Raw genomic sequence first — 22,006 nt, 5'->3', positions numbered from 1 at the left:
GGACCCCAGCAATCAGATATCTTATCCCCTATCCTTTGGATAAGATGTCTAGCAGCAGAGTACCCCTTTAAGAAACCGATGTGCGGATTGCACACAGGTTCTTTTTTATCAGAGAATGAATTCATCCTTGTAAATATTGTCTCCACTGCAACCACAGCTCTTAGGACAGTGCCTCCAGCTGTTACAAAACTACAACTCCCAGCAGTTTTCCAACAGCTGGAGGCACCCTGGTTGATAAACACTGCTATAAACAGTAGAAGCCAGGACAGATAAAGCATAACACAAGATGTTAAGGTCAGACTACACACAGTATATGTAGTCTGTTTCCATAGAGACACATAGCTCATCATAGGGGCTGTATACATCTACAGCATGCTGGGAGTTGTAGTTTTCCAACAGTTGGAGGCACCCTGGTTGATAAACACTGCTATAAACAGTAGAAGCCAGGACAGATAAAGCGTAACACGATGTTAAGGTCAGACTACACACAGTATATGTAGTCTGTTTCCATAGAGACACATAGCTCATCATAGGGGCTGTATACATCTACAGCATGCTGGGAGTTGTAGTTTTGCAACAGCTGGAGGCACCCTGATTGGGAAACACTGCTATAGACAGTAGAAGTAAGGACAGATAAATCGGCGTAACACAAGACTGTAAGGTCAGACTACACACAGTATTTGTAGTCTGTTTCCATGGAGACACATAGCTCATCAAATGGGCTGTATATATCTACAGCATGCTGGGAGTTGTAGTTTTACAACAGCTGGAGGAGAACATGTCTTAGGAGAACATGTTCTTTGCACGTGCCATAGTTTTTACCTGCAATACTGATTTTTTTTTTTTTTTTTTTTATTTTATTTTTTTCTTAAGTCCCCTTCAGGATGGCGAGCGTTACTTTTATGTGACTTTGCAAACAAAGACATGTTGTTCTGTTTTAAGCAATAAACACGAAATCCAATTTGCGATTGCAGAGTAGACTTGTGAGTGATATATATCTTTATGGCGGTGGCGGTCAGGAGGTGACTACTAATCGCAGCGCTCCCTGCTCTCCTGTGGTCTGTGCCTTGAAAGCCGAATCCCCGCGCCTCTCCCGCAGCCAACAAGCATCATTTGAGATTCACCGGCTCCTATCTTATTAGGTTCTCCTTGTCACGCTGCTTAATCTGGCTGCCTGCTGCTTGATCCTTGTTAAACACTATTGCTTCTGAACTCTCTAATAAAGGAGACAGTTTCAGGCAGGACCACTGAGGCGTACAACATTTAGGGCAATTGCTGCATGATTGGCGGAGGGTGAAACGCATTGTATATGCTTCTCTGTCTTTTTTTTTTTTACTTGTTCCAGCGCCGAGGGCGTGCACTTGTCCACCGCATTGCACTCTGTCATATAGGGGACTGTGGGGTTTGTCTTTGGTGATGGTGACCGGCATTGACTGGGGTGGGTTTGGGGGGATTCCCTCCTGAAATCTGGAAACTGAATGCTGACAATGACTAATTTTAAATGAACTGTTGTGTCATGTAATTGTGTTTTCCCCCCCAGATATTAGCATATTCCACATTAATACATCATATTTATAAATTTGAAGTGAATAAAAATAAATAAATAATATATAATGTGTGTGTGTGTGTGTATGTATATGTATGTGTGTGTATATATATATATATATATATATATATATATATATATATATATAGTACCCGGTGTTGCCCGGTTTTTCCTTCCTCATCCTTGTTGGGGAGGAAAATCAACAAAGGAGGAAGCTTTTGACTTCAAATCCCATCCCCATATATTGTTGTCATATCCCAACCCCATATCCCGTCCTCATATCCCGTCCTCATATCCCGTCCTCATATCCCGTCCTCCTATCCCGACTTCCTATCCCGACCTCCTATCCCTTCCTCCTATCCCTTCCTCCTATCCCTTCCTCCTATCCCGACCTCCTATCCCGACCTCCTATCCCGACCTCCTATCCCTTCCTCCTATCCCTTCCTCCTATCTCGACCTCCTATCCTGTCCTCCTATCTTGTCCTCTTATCTCGACCCCCTATCCTGACCCCTATCTCAACCTCCTATCTCAACCTCCTATCCCGTCCTTCTATCTCGACCTCCTATCCTGTCCTCCTATCTCCACCTCCTATCCTGACCCCTATCTCAACCACCTATCCCGTCCTCCTATCCCATCCTCCTATCCTGACCTCCTATCTCGAGCTCCTATCCCGTCCTCCTATCTCGACCCCCTATCCCGTCCTCATACCTCGACCCCCTATCCCGTCCTCCTATCCCGACCTCTATCTCAACCTCCTATCCCATCCTCCTATCCCGTCCTCCTATCCTGACCTCCTATCTCCTAGTTCTTTCCAGTCTGACCACAGTGCTCTCTGCTGACACCTCTGTCCATGTCAGGAACTGTCCAGAGTAGGAACAAATCCCTTATAGCAAACCTCTCCTGCTCTGGACAGTTCCTGACATGGACAGAGTGGCAGCAGAGAGCACTGCGGTCCGACAGGAAAGAACTCCACAACTTTCTCTGGAGTATACAGCAGCTGATAAGTACTGGAAGGATTAAGATTTTTATATAGAATTAATTTACAAATCTGTAATACTTTCTGGCACCAGTTGATTTAAATAAAAAATTTAAGGGAGTACCCCTTTAATAGATCAGCATGCTGGTAGAGTTTTTTTTATTTTGTACCTGTTCTACCTACATGTTGATCTATTAATAAAGTAAGATGTTTCTATCTACACCTTGATGCTGGACATCCTTCCTTTCCTGAAGCCGGGGGTGTTGCCGGCGGGTCTGCGGCACAGATGTACCGAGTGGGACTGGGTGAGCTGTTACTTTTGTCTTTTCTATGTTCTGATTGTATCTTTTATACCAGTGGTCTTCAACCTGCGGACCTCCAGATGTTGCAAAACTACAACTCCCAGCATGCCCGGACAGCCAACGGCTGTAACTCTGGTATAGAGACAAAAAAAAAAAAAAAGGACCAAAAAGTTTTAGCCCTAAAAGTTTTGTGTTTAAATTTCCACTCTGGCAAATGTGTAAGAAGAGTCTTGTAGAGAAATAGTGAGTCAGGTGTGTGCATCTTGTCTGACTGTGAGAGATACCACGGAGATGGTGCTACCTGTGGAGCGGGGACATTTGTAGCATGCGTGGGAAGCGGCGTGTATTAATGCACATCTGTTACTTCACTCCCAGCAGCTACCGAAGAGATCTTATTCAGGACTTCTACTGACAAAAGAAAAGTTTTTGGTTTTCATGTTAAATATGTCACCGATTTGTAGTTGAAACCGTCCATTGAGAGTTGGAATTTTTAGTTGCGAAATGAACAGAAATTGCACATAGATGAGTAGTTTAAACGGCTCTATATAGATTTCTTTTTTATATCTGGTGGTCCAGGGAAAACAAGTTGAATGATTTTTATGTATTTCATTTTAATGTATTTATTTTATTTCAATTATTATTATAATTTTTTCTTTTTTTTTTTTTTCTTAAAGTTCTCCCGTTTTGTACAGCTTTTTGCCATGTTCCCATACAACCCTGTAAGGTATAATGTTGCAGGCAGTTTATGTGTATTGTATCGTTTTCTGTGTTTTTTTTTCCACAAAACAAGTTGAATGTTTTTTTTTATGTATTTATTTTATTTTAATTATTTATTATAATTTTTTTTTTTAAGTTCTCCCGTTTTGTACAGGTTTTTGCCATGTTCCCATACAACCCTGTAAGGTATAATGTTGCAGGCCGTTTATGTGTATTGTAAAATTTTCTGTGTTTTTTTTTTTTTTTCTCCCCAAAACAAGTTGAATTATTTTTTTAATGTATTTATTTTATTTTAAAGGGGTTATCCAGGAAAAAACTTTTTTATATATATCAACTGGCTCCAGAAAGTTAAACAGATTTGTAAATTACTTCTATTAAAAAATCTTAATCCTTTCAGTACTTATGAGCTTCTGAAGTTGAGTTGTTCTTTTCTGTCTATGTCCTCTCTGATGACCTGTGTCTCGGGAACTGCCCAGTGTAGAAGACAATCCCCATAGCAAACCTCTTCTAAACTGGGCGGTTCCCGAGACACGTGTCATCAGAGAGCACTTAGACAGAAAAGAACAACTCAACTTCAGAAGCTCATAAGTACTGAAAGGATTAAGATTTTTTAATAGAAGTTATCTACAAATCTGAATTCGGGTAGAAAACAGACATGGTGCACATCTACAATCTTGTATAATGATCTGATTGCTTCTCAGCATAATATCAAAAACTAACAGGTTGTTAGTATATACGTTTTGATCAAAAAGTACAAGCCCACTCGCCACGTGAAGGCCACCTATTTAGAGTGGGTCCCTAACGTCCCTAGCATAAAATGGCGCAGCACTGGGCGGCGCCCACCACCGCCCCGACACCAGTGCCCACGGGGGGGAAACGACCCACTGGCAGAGCGGCCCCAGTGCCACTCAAACCAGTCTATGGGTCGCACCTCCCCGCAGACACGGCGCCACGGCAGCAACGGACACCGCACAGCACCACACCAGTGTGAACAAGGTGCTACAGCTCACTTACCATGCTCTCCCAGTCAGGCTGCTAGGAAAGAAATGGCCCTTGTGTAGCTATCTGCTACTTATATAGGGTTGGGCTGAGGGGGGTGTCGCGGCGGTGGTGGTCGCCGCCCGGTGCTACGCCATTTTATGCTAGGGACGTTAGAGACCCACTCTAAATAGGTGGCCTTGACGTGGCGAGTGGGCTTGTACTTTTTGATCAAAAATGTATACTAACAACCTGTTAGTTTTTGATATTGTGCTGAGAAGCAATCAGATCATTATACAAGATTGTAGATGTGCACCATGTCTGTTTTCTACCCGAATATACAAATCTGTTTAACTTTCTGGAGCCAGTTTTTTCCTGGATAACCCCTTTAATTTATTATAATTTTTTTTTTTCTTAAAGTACAGGTTTTTGCCATGTTCCCATACAACCCTGTAAGGTATAATGTTGCAGGCCGTTTATGTGTATTGTAACGTTTTCTGTGTTTTATTTTTTTCCCCAAAACAAGTTGAATGATTTTTTTTTAATGTATTTATTTTATTTTAATTATTTATTATAATTTATTTATTTTTAAGTTCTCCCGTTTTGTACAGGTTTTTGCCATGTTCCCATACAACCCTGTATGGTATAATGTTGCAGGCCGTTTATGTATATTGTATCATTTTCTGTGTTTTTTTTTCCACAAAACAAGTTGAATGTTTTTTTTTATGTATTTATTTTATTTTAATTATTTATTATAATAATTATTATTATTATCATTTTTTTTTAAGTATTCCCATTTTGTACAGGTTTTTGCCATGTTCCCATACAACCCTGTAAGGTATAATGTTGCAGCCCATTTACGTGTATTGTAACTCAGATTTTTTTTCTGTGTTTTTTTTTCCCTATAGGAAACTTGGATCTCACTGGTCAGAAGCAGGTCTTCAAGGCGGAGAATAACCCCTGGGTCACACCGATCGCTGATCAGTTCCAGCTCGGAGTGTCTCATGTCTTTGAATACATTCGCTCGGAAACCTACAAATAGTAAGTCGTTTTTTTTAATTGAGATCTAAGGAGATCTTATGTATTGATTGTTTTCATTGTCATACTTATGTTTATAAAGACAATTCCTTCACATGTGATTTATCGGGGCACATGGAAGTCATGGGGAGGACCCCACTCTTTTACCCATAGCAGGATGTCACTATAAAACATCAGATCTCACTCTGGGGGACCCAACAAATTACTTTCCGCATATGTTGCGTTCCCTGTTGTTGCTTTCAGTTACAGCTCGTTCATACTTCGGAAGAGTAAGGGTCTTTTTACAGAGCAAAATTTCCGCTTTCGGAATTCAGCCTCAAATTAAAGCCCATAGACTTCTACGGGATTCTGCACACCCATCCACACGTCTGAATTTCCGCAAGCGGAAATTCAGACGTGTGGATGGGTGTGCACAATCCCGTAGAAGTCTATGGGCTTTAATTTGAGGCGGAAGTTCTGCCGTGTGACTAGGCCCTTAGGTGAAACCTGCAAGGAATATCCCTGTTGAATTCCTCACAGACTCGATCTTGAATCAGACTCCCATTGATTTTTCTGTGCAGAAATTTTTGATATGGAACCGAATTCATACTGAAGAATTAACATGTTCATTCTTCCAGCGGAATCCCGTAAAGCCCATAATGGCTCTTTGAATTTCAACCGATTTCGTCACAGAAAATAAGCTCCAATTTCACCTAAGTTCTGATCCATTTTACCATGGAGCAAAAAGAGTATTTCAGCAAGGACTTGTTCACATTACAGAATTCCATACTGTAGGTAATACCTTTACTGCTCCTGCATAACCCATTAAGATTAAGTGTGCGTTCCCACCTGGCGTATACGCAGCGTATTTCACGCTGCGCAAAATTTAAGGCAGCAGCAGGAACTACGCTGCGTATTCCTCGCTCACTATACACACAGGGCTTTCCGGCGGAAATCCTATGCGTGTAGTCAGTTTTGGAGGCGGGGCAATGTGTCGGCGTGACTGTGACGCGCGGCTCCGCCTCCAAAACTCACTACACACATAGGACTGCCGCCGGAAAGCCCTGTGTGTATAGTGAACAAGGAATACGCAGCATATTTCCTGCTGCTGCCTTAAATTTTGCACAGCGTGAAATACGCTGCGTATACGCCAGGTGGGAACGCACCCTTAAGGTGTAACTTTGGGAGTGGGGTGAGTGATTCATTTGACTATATTGTTTTTCAGATTAAATTATTTTTTACATTTCTCTGTTGGCAGCAATGGTAGTCAATGAAAGGAAATCTGTCAGCAGACCACAGGCTACCTCGTATGTTAACCAGTATCGATCAGTAGACTCTAGATCACAGTATATACTATTCAGGCATATCCTCCTTTACATGGGCAACCAGGATCAAAACCATGCCATTGGGATATACAGGGTCTAAGAGGCCAGCCCCCACACGTTAAAAGATCTTAAAATAATAAAATGTCTTATCCCAGGGGTTTTTCTCTTTGGATGACCCCTACTTGTTCGTTATGCCCTTTGACACTAAGCTGATCATTAAAGGGGTACTCCGTCAGGTAAAAAATACAAATGCTGCATGAGCATATCACACTGCTTACCTGTCTGCCAAACTTCTTAGATCAGAAATCCATTTGTTTTGTGGGCATGTAATCCTCTACGCTACCATTGCCATTCACTACTTTTTGGTTGGACAGTTGCTCAGTACTACAATTCCCAGAATGCATAGTATTCCTTTAACTCTCTAACACAGTTCTCCCAACCTGCCTACTTGCTTCCTACAGCACTCCTGCCAGTTCTCTGCCCAGAGCTGCTGCAGAACATTTCTGTACACAGCAGACTATTTTTCCGTAGCACCTGCTGTATTCATTCTCTGTCTGCTGCTCTGCCTGTGGCATTGTACAGCACAAGACGGCATGCTGTATACACTCCTCATTCTTCTCTAAATGTCCCAATAAAGATATATTGTATATGACAGGACGGTGTAGGCTTTAGGCACTTGTCAGAGGCACGATGACATCACAAAGTGGGTGGGGCTACAGCTCACAGACAAGATCCAGTCACAGACAGCAGATAATGATGCATCGGTTCAGGAGAGAGGGAGAAGCCAGGGAGCTGCGGAGACAACACCACACTGACAGAATCCCCATAGTGAACTTCTACTGCTCTGGACAGTTCCTGAAACAGACAGAGGTGGCAGCAGAGAGCACTGTGGCCAGACTGGAAAGAACTACACAACTTCCTTGCAGAGTAGTCCTTTAATGTAATGTTTCATCTTCATGCACAATACTAAATAACACACCTTTCTAGTTACGTGTCAGTGCCGCTGCGTACTTTGCCTAGGTTGCATTATGTGACTTTGTAGTTAATTATGGCTAATGGCTCTTTGATCAGGGGGATGTATAATTTATTATCCAGGCAAAGCTCCTTTTTTTTTTTTTTTTTTTTTTTTTTTTTTTAAACGAGGTATAAAAAGTTCTGTAAAGTATATGGGGAAAGTCTTTTTCATGTGTGGTCTAACGTGACCCCCTAACGCTCATCAATGCCTGCCAGGAGTCATAGCGCCAAAGCTTCTCATTAAGCAAATCACCGGGCTGCAGAGACGGCTCTTTAATCCCTTCACAAGTCGCTAACCTCATCCTAAATTCGGCGCTTTCATGCACTCGGAATCAGCCGAGCAAGATCAAGCTGTAGATGTTGACCCAGTTGACAGCCCGGAGGAGTCCTACTGGATTATTGATTTTAAAACATGGCGATACGAAGAAAAAGGAAGCGGCTATTTTCAGAGATGATTCTTAAATCGACATCTTGCGTGGGGGGGGGGGGAGTGCTGAAGTGTTCATTAATAGGCTCGGACAACCTGTGGCGCTTCTGATGTTCGCCAATTGTGGGGCTAAGCAGCGTTGTACTTTACGATTCGCCGCCGTACTATCAATTTACCATAAATAAGAGCTAGAAGTAGCTATGGTTTTACAAGATCAGTGTTTTCCCAAATAGTGTGCCTCCAGCTGTTGCCCAAATCCCAGCATGCCTGGAAAGCCAAAGGCAACTCCTTTTGGGGTTATCCCAAGATTAAATGCTATAACCTCTAGCTGTTGCAAAACTACAACTCTTAGCATGCCCGGACAGCCTTTGGCTGTCCGGGCATGCTGGGAGTTGTAGTTTTGTAACATCTGGAGGCACACTGTTTGGAAAAAACTCATCTAGATGTAGTTCGTCCTAATTGGTTTGGCTGGTGTAAATTTTAGAAGTCCTCTGACTACAGGTAAAAAAAAAAAAGAAAAAAGTTACCTTTGGCTGTCGGGACATGCTGGCAGTTGTAGTTTTGCAACAGCTGGAGGCACACGGTTTGGAAAACACTGTTGTAGATGTAGTTCGTCCAAATGGGGTTGACAGGTGTTGAATTAAAGAGGTCCTCCAACTTCAGGTAAAAAAAAAAACTAAAGAGAAATGCCTTTGTCTGTCGGGACATGCTGGGAGTTGTAGTTTTGTAACATTATGGGGTTGATGTACCTGTCATGATCTTGTTAAATGTTATAATCCTCCCAGTTCACTGCCCCATCATGATAAACCACCCCCTGCCTTTATTTATTATAATTTTTTAGTTTTCGACCTTGATATTGTTCTGTATTTTCTCCTCAGTCAGATTCACAGACTGGGAAGGGGCGTTCCCCAGCAGGCGTGACATCATCTGAAGCCATACAGGGGAGAACTTCCTCCCCCACTCTGCTACACACAGCCCAGAGCAGTTCAGTGTGAGATGAGCTATGATTGGCTAAGGCTGCACACACCCCTCAGCACTCCAGACTGCATTTCCTGATTTTGGACTCCTGTCAGGCCAGCAAGAGTCCAAAGTCTGTGCAGGAAATGGGGGGAAATGTTCTAATGACAAGTAGGGAGACGCCTAGTGGCAGCTGTTTAAAAAAAAAAAAAAAAAAAGTTTTCTATGTTTTATTTGTGTTTTAAACAAAGTACATTAGAAAGATTTTTTTATTTACCATAAGGAGCACAATAGCAAGCATTTTTTTAATGAGAATGCCCATTTAAAGGAAAACGGTCATCCTTTTCACCCACACTAAACCCAATACACCGGTATATAGTACAGTGGTCCCTCAACATACAATGGTAATCCCTTCCAAATGGACCATCGTTTGTTGAGGGATCCGTGCAATGTAAAGTATAGGACAGTGGTCTACAACCTGTGAACCTCCAGATGTTGTAAAACTACAACACCCAGCATGCCCGGACAGCCAACGGCTGTCCGGGCATGCTGGGAGTTGTAGTTTTGCAACATATGGAGGTCCGCAGGTTGAAGACCACTGGTATTAAAGATTGTACTCACATGTCCCCGACGCTCCGGCAAGGCCTCTGCTTCCCCGGCATCCTCGCTCTCCATCGCCAACATCACGTCGCTACGAATGCCGCTCCTATTAGATGACGAAACGGCGTGCGCAGCGATGTGATGACAATGATGGAGAGTGCCGACGATGCAGGGGATCCCGAAGAGGACGTGCCGGAGCCCCGAGGACAGGTAAGTGATCGTCAGCGGACCACACAGAGCACCGTAAACGGCTATCCGGTGGCAGCTGAAGCAGTCTGCGCTGCCGGATAGCCGTTTATGCGATGGCCCCGACATACAAAAGCATCGTATGTTGATGCTGCCTTCAACATACGATTGCCTCTGAGATGCCATCGTATCTTGAAATGATCGTATGTCGGGGCCATCGTAGGTCGGGGGATCACTGTACGGGTGAAGAGGAGACCGATGTGGGGTCTCTGACTAATATACCTACCTTCAGTCCAGCGTGGTGTCCCCCTCAAGGTCCAATTGCTGAACTGCACGCTGGAGGTGTGCCCGCCAGGTGAATTTAAATATTCCTGGTCGCAGGTCACGTGATCGCTTGCGCCTCGTGACAGAGAAATTGCTGTCGACAGAATAAGCATAATGTGGTGGGGGGGGGGGGGGGAAATTTATCAAAACCTGTGCGGAGGAAAAGTTGACCAGTTGTCCATAGCAACCAATCAGATCGCTGCTTTCCTTTTTGAAAAGGCCTCTTAAAAAAGAAAGAAGCGATCTGATTGGTTGCTATGGGCAACTGGTCAACTTTTTCTCTGCACAGGTTTTGATGAATCTCCCCCAATGTGTATGTCCAGCTTTTATCTTCTTATTTGCTTACAAGTGCCCCTCCAATTTGTGACTGATTTGCCGTTCACCGCTAAAGGCCATTTCTTCGAGTTGCACAGTACAGGGGAAGGAGCGTCACAGTGTGCAAGCGTCCTTTAAGGAATTTTCTCGCATTCGGATACCCTGACAGATTGAGCATTAACCCCTTCCCGCAGAATGTCATATATAAACGCCGGGTTGTGCAGTGCGTTCGCGCATCCCCGCGTTTATATATGACATTCAGTTAACCCGGCGATGCGCAGCATCGCACGGGTTAACTGGCAGAAGTCCCGCTGTTTCCAGCAGGGGACAACTTCTGCTTCACCCCCAGGACCATCCATTGATGGTCCTGGTCAGCGATCACTGTGATTGGTCCCTGTGGACCAATCACAGTGATCTGGGGTGAAAGTTCAGATCCCCCGCACTGCCCGCCCCTGGAAGTCGGGCAGAACGGGGGACGAAGGCTGCAGGGGCTCACGGGGACCTGCGGCATTCGGGGGGAACACGTGGGGACCGGCGGACTTACCTGATCCAGCGGCGGGACCGAGGAGCAGCGCGGGACCGGCCACGTGGACGAGCAGCGACGGGTAAGTATGTGGTCCTCAGAGGCAGCAGTGAAGATCTTCACTGCTGCTTCTAGGAGTCTGAAAACTACAACTCCCAGCATGCCTAGACAGCCTTTGGCTGTCTGGGCATGCTGGGAGTTGTAGTTTTGCAACATCTGGAGGGCCTCAGTTTGGAGACCATTGTATAATGGTCTCCAATCTGTGCTCTTCCAGCTGTTGCAAAACTACAACTCCCAGCATGCACTGACCAGGCATGCTGGGAGTTTTAGTTAAGCAACATCTGGCCCTTCAGATGTTGCCGAACTACAACTCCCAGCATGCCCTTCAGCTGTCTGGGCATGCTGGGAGTTGTAGTTTTGCAACAGCTGGAGACACACTGGTTGGGAAACATTGTTTCTAACTCAGTGTTTCCTAACCTGTGTGCCTCCAGCTGTTGCAAAACTATGACTCCCAGCATGCACTAACAGACCATGCATGCTGGGAGTTGTAGTTTTGCAACATCTGGAGGGCCCCAGTTTGGAGACCATTGTATAATGGTCTCCAATCTGTGCTCTTCCAGCTGTTGCAAAACTACAACTCCCAGTATGCACTGACTGTCCAGGCATGCTGGGAGTTTTAGTTCAGCAACATCTGGCCCTTCAGATGTTGCCGTACTACAATTCCCAGCATGCCCTTCAGCTGTCTGGGCATGCTGGGAGTTGTAGTTTTGCAACAACTGGAGACACACTGGTTGGGAAACATTGTCTGTTTCTAACTCAGTGTTTCCTAACCTGTGTGCCCCCAGCTGTTGCAAAACTATGACTCCCAGCATGCACTAACAGACCATGCATGCTGGGAGTTGTGGTTTTGCAACAGCTGATGCAAGCCCCCGCCCCGCCACCCCCGTGAATGTACAGGGTACATTCACATGGGCGAGGCTTTTACAGTGGGTCTCTCGCATCTTGAGATGTAGCAAATTTTGCGCTGGGAAACTCGCTGTAATCCCCCGCCCATGTGACTGTACCCTAAAAACACTACACTACACTAACACAAAATAAAATAAAAAGTTAAAAACACTACATATACACATACCCCTACACAGCCCCCCTCCCCCAATAAGAACGTCCGGTACACCACTGTTTCCAAAGCAGAGCCTCCAGCTGTTGAAAAACAACAACTCCCGGTATTGTCGGACAGCCGTTGACTGTCCAGGCATGCTGGGAGTTTTGCAACAGCTGGAGGCACCCTGTTTGGGAATCACTGGCGTAGAATACCCCTATGTCCACCCCTATGCAAATCCCTAATTTAGGCCTCAAATGCACATGGCGCTCTCACTTTGGAGCCCTGTCGTATTTCAGGGCAACAGTTTAGGGCGACATATGGGGTATCGCCGTACTCGGGAGAAATTGCGTTACAAGGTTTGGGGGGCTTTTTCTTCTTTAACCCTTCATGAAAAGGAAATGTTGGGGTCTACACCAGAATGTTAGTGTCAAAATTTTTTATTTTTTACACTAACATGCTGATGTTGCCCTATACTTTACATTTTCACAAGAGGTAAAAGGGAAAAAAGCCCCACAAAATTTGTAACGTAATTTCTCCCGACTACAGAGATACCCCATATGTGAGCGCAAACTGCTCTGGGGGCGCACAACAAGGCCCAGAAGGGAGAGCGCACCATGTACATTTGAGGTGATTTGCACAGGGGTGGCTGATTGTTACAGCGGTTTTGACAAACGCAAAAAAAACAAAACCCCACATGTGACCCCATTTCGGAAACGACAACCCTCACGGAATGTAATGAGGGGTGCAGGGGGAATTTACACCCCACAGGTGTCTGACGGATCTTTGGAACAGTGGTCCATGAAAATGAAAACTTGTACAGCCCACTGTTCCAAAGATCTGTCAGACACCAGTGGGGGGCAAATGCTCACTGTACCCCTTGTTACGTTCCTCAAGGGGTCTAGTTTCCAAAATGGTATGCCATGTGTGTTTTTTTTTGCTGTTCTGGCACCTTAGGGGCTTCCTAAATGCGACATGCCCCCGAGCAAAATTTGCTCTCAAAAAGCCAAATATGACTCCTTCTCTTCTGAGCATTGTAGTTCGCCCATAGTGCACTTCAGGTCAACTTATGGGGTACCTCCATACTCAGAAGAGATGGGGTTACAAATTTTGGGGAGTATTTTCTGTTATTAACCCTTGCAAAAAGGTGAAATTAGGGGGGAAACACACATTTTAGTGGAAATTATTTTTTTTTTTTTTACATATGCAAAAGTCATGAAACACCTGTGGGGTAATAAGGCTCACTTTATTCCTTATTACATTCCTCAAGGGGTCTAGTTTCCAAAATGATATGCCATGTGGGTATTTTTTGCTGTTCTGGCACCATAGGGGCTTCCTAAATGCGACATGCCCCCCGAGCAAAATTTGCTCTCAAAAAGCCAAATATGACTCCTTCTCTTCTGAGCATTGTAGTTCACCCATAGTGCACTTCAGGTCAACTTATGGGGTACCTCCATACTCAGAAGAGAAGGGGTTACAAATATTAGGGGGTATTTCCTGCTATTAACCCTTGGAAAAATGTGAAATTTGGGGGGAAACACACATTTTAGTGAAAAAAAAATAATTATTTTTTACATATGCAAAAGTCGTGAAACACCTGTGGGGTATTAAGGCTCACTTTATTCCTTGTTACGTACCTCAAGGGGTCTAGTTTCCAAAATGGTATGCCATGTGAGGGTTTTTTGCTGTTCTGGCACCATAAGGGCTTCCTAAATGCAACATGCCCCCAAAAACCATTTCAGAAAAACGTTCTCTCCAAAATCCCCTTATCGCTCTTTCCCTTCTGAGCCCTCTACTGCGCCCGCCGAACACTTTACATAGACATATGAGGTATGTGCTTACTCGAGAGAAATTGGGCTACAAATAGAAGTATACATTTTCTACTTTTACCCCTTGTAAAAATTTAAAAATTGGGTCTACAAGAACATGCGAGTGTAAAAAATGAAGATTGTGAATTTTGTCCTTCACTTTGCTTCTATTCCTGTGAAACACCTAAAGGGTTAAAATGATGACTGAATGTCATTTTGAATACTTTGGGGGGTGCAGTTTTTATAATGGGGTCTTTTGTGGGGTATTTCTAATAAGAAGACCCTTCAAATCCACTTCAAACCTGAACTGGTCCCTGAAAAATAGTGAGTTTGAAAATTTTGTGAAAAATTGGAAAATTGCTGCTGAACTTTGAAGCCCTCTGGTGTCTTCCAAAAGTAAAAACTCGTCACTTTTATGATGCAAACATAAAGTAGACATATTGTATATGTGAATAAAAATTTTTTTTATTTGTAATATCCATTTTCCTTACAAGCAGAGAGCTTCAAAGTTAGAAAAATGCAAAATTTTCAAATTTTTCATCAAATTTTAGGATTTTTCACAAGGAAAGGATGCAAGTTACCACAAAAATTTACCACCATGTTAAAGTAGAATATGTCACGAAAAAACAATCTCGGAATCAGAATGATAACTAAAAGCATTCCAGAGTTATTAATGTTTAAAGTGACAGTGGTCAGATGTGCAAAAAACGCTCTGGTCCTTAAGGCCAAAATGGGCTTGGTCCTGAAGGGGTTAATGAATCCTATTACTATGGACCCACCAGCCCGCGGTGCGTGTCTTTTTTTCAGTCTTCACTTTAGACAGATTATATGTGAAGGCGATTTAAATTAGATTAATTAACAGCTGGGATGTGATGCGTCTGCCCACATGGTCGCTGACTATAGTGACAGCACGGCACTGCTGCTTCTCCTTCCTGATTCTATAATCAGAATTTATTTTTATTTTTTTAACATACGATCATGTTTTATTTGTTTTTGTTTTTTTTCACTTTCATTTTCAGCAGTTAAAGTAAAACTGAGCGTCTTATTTCACGGAGTACTAAAAACGTGGGTGGTTGAAAGGTTTGATAGCTTATTGTTAGAGGAAATGTGTCACCTAGATTAGTTTATTTATTTTATTTTAATTAATATTTTTATAGATTAGCGCCAGATACTGAAACATAAAATTAAATATTATTGAAATATTTAAAACACTATGTTTTTCTAATGTGTTTCTATGAAGGCAGCCATCTTGCCTGACTTTTCTTCGTCAGCAGTACCTACAATGGACATAGAAAACAATAGACTGGAGGAGGACTTATTGATTTCTGTGAGAAAGTGTAGTGGGCGTGCTTTGTCTAATGCATGAGGTTGTGTGTAGAACAGTGGGAGCTAACATCTCACAAAAATCACGTGTTTCCCAACCCAGGTGCCTCCAGCTGTTGCTAAACTTCAACTCCAATCGTGCCAAACAGATGTTCGCTAGGCTGTATTCATCCTTGACCTGCAAGCTTGCAATGACTGGTCTCGTGTTAAGTATCTGTCTGTCTCTCTGTACAAGCTGTCCCTGAACCACTAAATCAGTGTTTCTCAACCAAGGTGCCTCCTGCTGTTACAAAACTCTACTGGAATACCCCTTTAAGTAGCTGTCTGTCTCTCAGTAGGAATTGCTCATTATTGGTATACAACTATCTCCATTTGCATGGAGCTGTCCCTCTTCCTTTCTGGACCCAGCAGGTGCGCTTGCTTGACAAGCTGTCCCTGAACTCAACCTTTATATCAGTGTTCTCCAACCAGTGTGCCTCCAGCTGTTGCAAAACTACAACTCGGCAGTTGCAAAACTCTGCCCGGCAGATGTTCACTCGGTTGTTTGCCTCCGTGACATGCAGGCTTGCGATGACTGGTCTCTGGTTAAGTATCTGTCTGTCTCTCTGGACAAGCTGTCCCTGAACCACTAAATCAGTGTTTCCCAACCAAGGTGCCTCCGGCTGTTGCAAAACTGCAACTCCCAATATGTCCTTACAGCCTTTCTGTTTTCATGCCGCAGTCTGATAAGACATGAGGGAGCACAGAGAAGTGCTAGCCCCGCGATCACTTCCTTAAAGGGGTACTCCGCTGCTCAGCGTTTGGAACAAACTGTTCTGAACGCTGGAGCTGGGAGCTTGTGAGGTCATAGCCCCGCCCCCTCATGATGTCACACCCCACCCCCTCAATGCAAGTCTATGGTAGGGGACATGATGTCATAAGGGGGCGGGGCTATGACATCATGAGCTCCCGGCTCCAGCGTTCAGAACAGTTTGTTCCAAACGCTGAGCAGCGGAGTACCCCTTTTAACTTTGTCCATGTCTGTGCTTCAGCGGGGACAAAGATGATGCTGCATCCAGATAGAATTATTTTCAGGACAGTATGGGGGCCCCTAGTGGTGGTGTTTGTAAGCCATCAATTCTATAAAAAGGAAATAAATATTTCTTATTAAGTATATTAGAAAATGTTATGTTTAGCCAAGATATAAGATGTACAACATATAAAAAGTTTCTGACAGTGCCAATTTAACTCTGAATTACTAAAGATTGTGTATATTAGGATTGATTTTAAAAAAAAGTTAATAAATGTGATCTAATGCTAATTTTGGGGCAAAATCAAAAAATACTTTTTTGTGTTTTTGCATTTTTTATCTTTTGTGGATTTTTCTATAATTTTTCCAAATTTTTGTAAAATGCAAGATTTCTTTAAAAAAAAACAAAAGAAAAAAAATTGTGTTATGTAATTTTGAAAAATATGGTGATTGTTGCCACTATGATTCTTCTCAACGTATTCGCTTAAAGGTTGCCCGTGGGCGCTTGTGACCAGGGCACAACGAGTTGATGAATTAATCCTTGTTTATTACCGTATCCTAAAGACTTGTAGAGCGGATCTCTGCTTGTATCCTGACACCACTAAAGAAGATTGATGCCCCTGGTACATTTTTTGTATTAATCTTCGCTCTCCTATCTGTTCTAAAGAGACAATCCGTCTTAGTGGTCTCCGGTCGAGGGAAGACGAGAAGAAAAAAAAAATTATATATAAAAAAATCTTCATGTGCTGTCATCTCATTGTCCGGGACGAGCCATTATCCATCATTACTTCACGTCAATTTGATTTAAATTTCAGGGGAAGTAGATGAATTGGTGGAATCTGAATATTATTGAGAGAGTCATAAAGGAAACGGGATGACGTGCTGAATGCTGACAAGTTCCTCCGCAGCCGGACAACAACTCCTTAATGACTCTTGTCTCCTTGCCTGACCTCCTTTCTACTTGGAGCCTGAAACCTTGATGGAAAAGTCAACAGCTGTTAACAACTAGAATTTTTTCCCTGGTAGGCGGTCAAGTAACAATCTAGATCTCCAATGAGATTGTTCTGTACAGGGGAAAGTATCTTTGTTCATATATCTATCAGTTAGACAGGAAATGGAAGGTTGCCATTAACAAGATGTTATTCTTATACAGTGACATATCTCAGATTTTGGGTGATGTCCGTTTATTTGTTTTTGTATTTTTCTGTTTAGGTGTGTGTTCACACACTAGTTTGTTCAGAGCATTTTGCTATTTTACCTGGATAGGAAATAGTTAATGTTCTGAACGAATGAAAACTCAAGTGTGGTTATTTAACCAGAGTTCTCCTGCATTCTGGTGCTAGTTGTTCAGTGCAATACTATGATGTCTGTTAGTTTAATGCCACTATGTCTTTTTGTGCAATATTCTGACTATGTCAGCTTGAGCATTTATCTTGTATTTATCTTGTCCTTTTATCTGGGGTTTTAGCCATGGTTATATAGCATGCTCCTTGTATTTTAGTCTGTAACATTTGTTGGTTTTAGGATTTGTAAATCCTTTCTGTTATGTATCTGTTCACACTATGTCTGAGTCTTGCTTGTTACCTGTGCCCTGTATAGTTACTGTATATTCCTGTTTGGTATTCTTGAGTCTATTCAGACTCATCCGATTTTAGTCTAGTGTTTCATGTATTATATTTCCGTTTCCTACTGGGTCAGCATTTTGTCTACACGGTGGAGTGTGTCCGCTGGCCAGTTGCCTATTTGGCTTTATTATTAATGGCTACTCCTTTTGTGGAGTGGGGTGTCCAGTTTGTTTATTCTGTGTCCCAGTGTGAACAGTGTCTTATGTTTCCTTATCAGTTTGCCTGTTTATATTCTGCCCTGTTAGTATTTGCATCCTGTTTGGTATATCTGGTTTTCTAGTTGTTTTCCATTTCTGGTCTGTGTTTTTACGCCACTGCACTTTAGCGCAGGAAGGGATCGGCGCCCATTGTCGATCCATCGTTTAGGATGGATGGGAGAGTCTTTTTAGGGTCAGTTAGGGCTCACTCTCCCTGTCCCCCCAGTTGGTCATGACATCTGGTTTTGCTCTTGTGTGTTGCTGAAAATAGTTCTATTACTATATTATTAGTTTATTTTTTTTTTTAAGTTATTTTCCATCCCCTGAACTAGAATTGAGCAAATCTACACTAAGATTCGCGGAACATAATCGGCTATCAATAGTACTGTAAAAGTAATTCCGCTTTAAGCCCCTAATAGAGTCGCCAAAATGATACGTATCTACAATTGACTTAAACTTTGTGATAAACTGTAATAACTTTTTGTAGCCTCCGCTATATTGACTACTTAAATACATACAATAAGAATGGGACTTGTATTCATGAGCTGAGGATATCTATTTTGACCATTGTTTCCCAACCAGCACTTTTTCAACTGTTGCAAAACTACAACTCCCAGCATGCCCAGACAGCCTTCAGCTGTCTGGACATGATGGGAATTGTAGTTTTGCAACAGCTGGGGGCACCCTGGTTGGAAAAAACACTGATATAGTGGTTGAGTTCAGGGACATCTTGTCCAGAAAGAAAGAGGGACAGCTTCACACAAACTAAGATAGTTGTATACAGATAATGAGCGTTTCCTATGGAGAGACAGCTACTTAACCTGCGACCAGCTGGGAGTTGTAGGTTATGCAACAGATGGAGGCATCTTGGTTGGAAAACACTAATACAGTGGTTAAGTTCAGGGACAGCTTGTCCAGTAAGCACAACCGCTGGGTTCAGAAACAAAAAGGGACCGCTCCACACACACGGATATAATTGCGTATTGATATTGAGCGATTCCTAAAAAGAAACAGATAGCTAGTAGACCCGAGACCAGCTATCCCAAGCCTAAAGCTCAAGGAAGAATACAGCCAAACAAACATCTGTTGGGCATGCTGGGAGTTGTTTTACACTAGCTGGAGGCACACTGGTTGGGAACCACTATTATAGTGGTTGCGTTCAGCTCATATAGTGGTTGAGGAACAGCATGTCCAGTAAGCGCATCTGCTGGGTCCAAAAATGAAGTGGGACTGCTCCACACAAACTCAGGTCTGGAATAGGAGTGATATTCTCCAAGAGGTGGCTTTTTGGAGAGGTTTCACTGTACATATGTACAAATCTATTCTCCATACATATGAAGTTGTACAGTCTCAGCACACTGCACAAGCCTATACCGGTACAATGAGTGACATCGCTTGATCTGCAGAGTGGATCGAGGCAGTAGCACGTTTCTCTAGTCATCCTCTCATACTTATCCAGACAATGCCTAGTAAGCTCAGTATTTCCTGAGATAATTCATTGGGGATTCAGAGCTACTGTTGTGTCTGAACATTGTATGCTCGAGAGAGCAGATGAAGTTCTCATGGCTGTACAAGTCAAAAACATCAGATTTTTCTTATTAAAATATAATTTTCCTTCCTAATTCTGCATGGTTAACATTTCAGTAAAATGCTCATTATGTCTTCCTCTGGAGCTTGCCAACTGCCACGCTCAGGCAATAGCATATTGGCAATTCGTCCCCGGAGGGGGGGCTAGCGAAATATTTACTCTGTTAGATGTGGACTCAAGCCAACAAATGGAATGGTGGAATATATAATCAATTTATCCTTGACTCGACTCGACAGGCGTCCGGTGATTGAGTTTTCTGAAGTCATTAGTTAATTGTGCAGGAGGAAGGAATGCCGAAACCATCGTCTGCACTTGGCACTGTAGCTAATCTCCCTGAGCGTGGACGGAAGAGACAAATTGATGAAAGGTGTCAACGCAGGATAGTCCGGATGGTGGATAAGCAGCAGCAAACAAGTTCCAAAGATATTCAAGCTGTCCTGCAGGCTCAGGGAGCATCAGTCTCAGCGCGAACTATCCATCGACATTTAAATGAAATGAAATGCAAAAAGCAAAACTACATTTTGACAAAATGAACTTGAGTAAGCCAAAATTCTTCTGGGAAAGCGTCTTGTGGACAAATGATAGAGCTTTTTGGTAAAGCACATCATTCTACTGTTTACCGAAAATGGATTGAGGCCTACAAAGAAAAGAACACAGTACCTACAGTGAAATATGGTGGAGATTCAATGATGTTTTTGGGTTGTTCTGCTGCCGCTGGCACTGGGTGCCTTGAATGTGTACAAGGCATCATGAAATCTGAGTATTACCAATGGATTTTCGGTCACCTTGTACAGCCCAGTGTCAGAAAGCTGGGTTTGCGTCCAAGATCTTGGGTCTTCCAGCAGGACAGTGACCCCAAATATACATCAAAAAGCCCCCAGAAATGGATTGCAACAAAGCGCTGGAGAGTTCTGGAGGTGCCAGCAATGAGTCCAGATCTAAATCCCATTGAACACCTGTGGAGAGATCTTAAAATTGCTGTTGGGAAAAGGCGCCTTCCAATAAGAGAGACCTGGAGCTGTTTGTAAAGGAAGAGTGGTCCTCCCGGCTGAGAGGTGTAAGAAGCTTATTGATGGTTAGAGGAAGTGACTGATTTCCGTTATTTTTGCAAAGGGTGTGCAACCAAAAATTAAGGGTACCAATCATTTTGTCCAGCCCATTTTTGGAGTTTGGTCTGACATTATGTCCAATTTGCTTTTTTTCCTCCCTTTTTTGGTTTAGTTCCAATACACACAAAGGGAATAAACATGTGTATAGCAAAACATGTGTTACTGCAATCCTTTTCTGTGAGAAATACTTCATTTTCTAGAAAAACCAACCATGGGTGCCAACATTTACAGCCATGACTGTATTTTAACCATATGCTCGACTGTATTCAACACTTTCGGGTTGGATGTTACTGCTTATGGAATGCAGGATTTTGTAGACCTTGTTGTAAGAGAGTATTGAGTCCTGTGATTTGTAAGTTTTAAAAGAATTACTTTAAAGGGGTACTCCAGAGGCAAAAAAAAAAAGTATACAAATTTACTGGTGCCATAAAGTTATACAGATTAGTAAATGACTTCTATATAAAAATATTAATCCTTCCAGTATTTATCAGCTGCTGTATGCTCCAGAGGGAGTTGTGCAGTTCTTTCCAGTCTGACCACAGTGCTCTTTGCTGACACCTTTGTCCATGTCAGGAACTGTCAAAAGCAGAAGCAAATCCCCATAGCAAACCTCTCCTACTCTGGACATTTCCTGACATGGACGGAGGTGGCAGCAAAAAGCACTGTGTTCACACTGGAAAGAGCTACACAACTTCCCCTGGAGCATACAGCACTAAGTACTGGAAGGATTAAGGTTTTTAAATAGAAGTTATGTACAAATCTGTATATTTTTCTGGCACCAGTTGAATTCTTTTTTCCTTCGGAGTACCCCTTTTTTCAATGCTTTATTAGAGCAGTTTGAGTTACTAGAGGAGGGGGACTTACTTAACCACTGCGCTCTTCTCTCCTTGCTTGTGTTCTTGCATTCGGTTGGGGTCCAGACATTTGATGAATAAAAGCTTTAAAGGGGTACTCCGCCCCTAGACATCTTATCCCCTATCCAAAGCATAGGGGATAAGATGTCAGATCGCGGGGGTGCCGCTGCTGGGGACCCTGGGGAT

The 22,006-nt window shown here is 43.0% G+C and overlaps 1 protein-coding gene across 2 annotated transcripts in view; it reads left to right on the top strand.

The window, feature by feature from the left end:
* Positions 1-22,006, top strand: part of RSU1 (Ras suppressor protein 1) — a 133,127-nt gene that overhangs the window by 58,922 nt on the left and 52,199 nt on the right. For both annotated transcript variants that reach the window (XM_056519173.1, XM_056519172.1), the window contains exon 8: positions 5,429-5,561. In XM_056519173.1, coding sequence (XP_056375148.1) covers positions 5,429-5,561 — 133 coding nt within the window. The remainder of the gene's footprint in view (positions 1-5,428; positions 5,562-22,006) is intronic.

Source organism: Hyla sarda, chromosome 5, assembly GCF_029499605.1.
Source record: "Hyla sarda isolate aHylSar1 chromosome 5, aHylSar1.hap1, whole genome shotgun sequence".
Classification (NCBI taxonomy): Eukaryota; Metazoa; Chordata; class Amphibia; order Anura; family Hylidae; genus Hyla; species Hyla sarda.
Note: the sequence above shows the minus strand (reverse complement) of the source record. Positions and strands in the feature narration are given on the sequence as shown.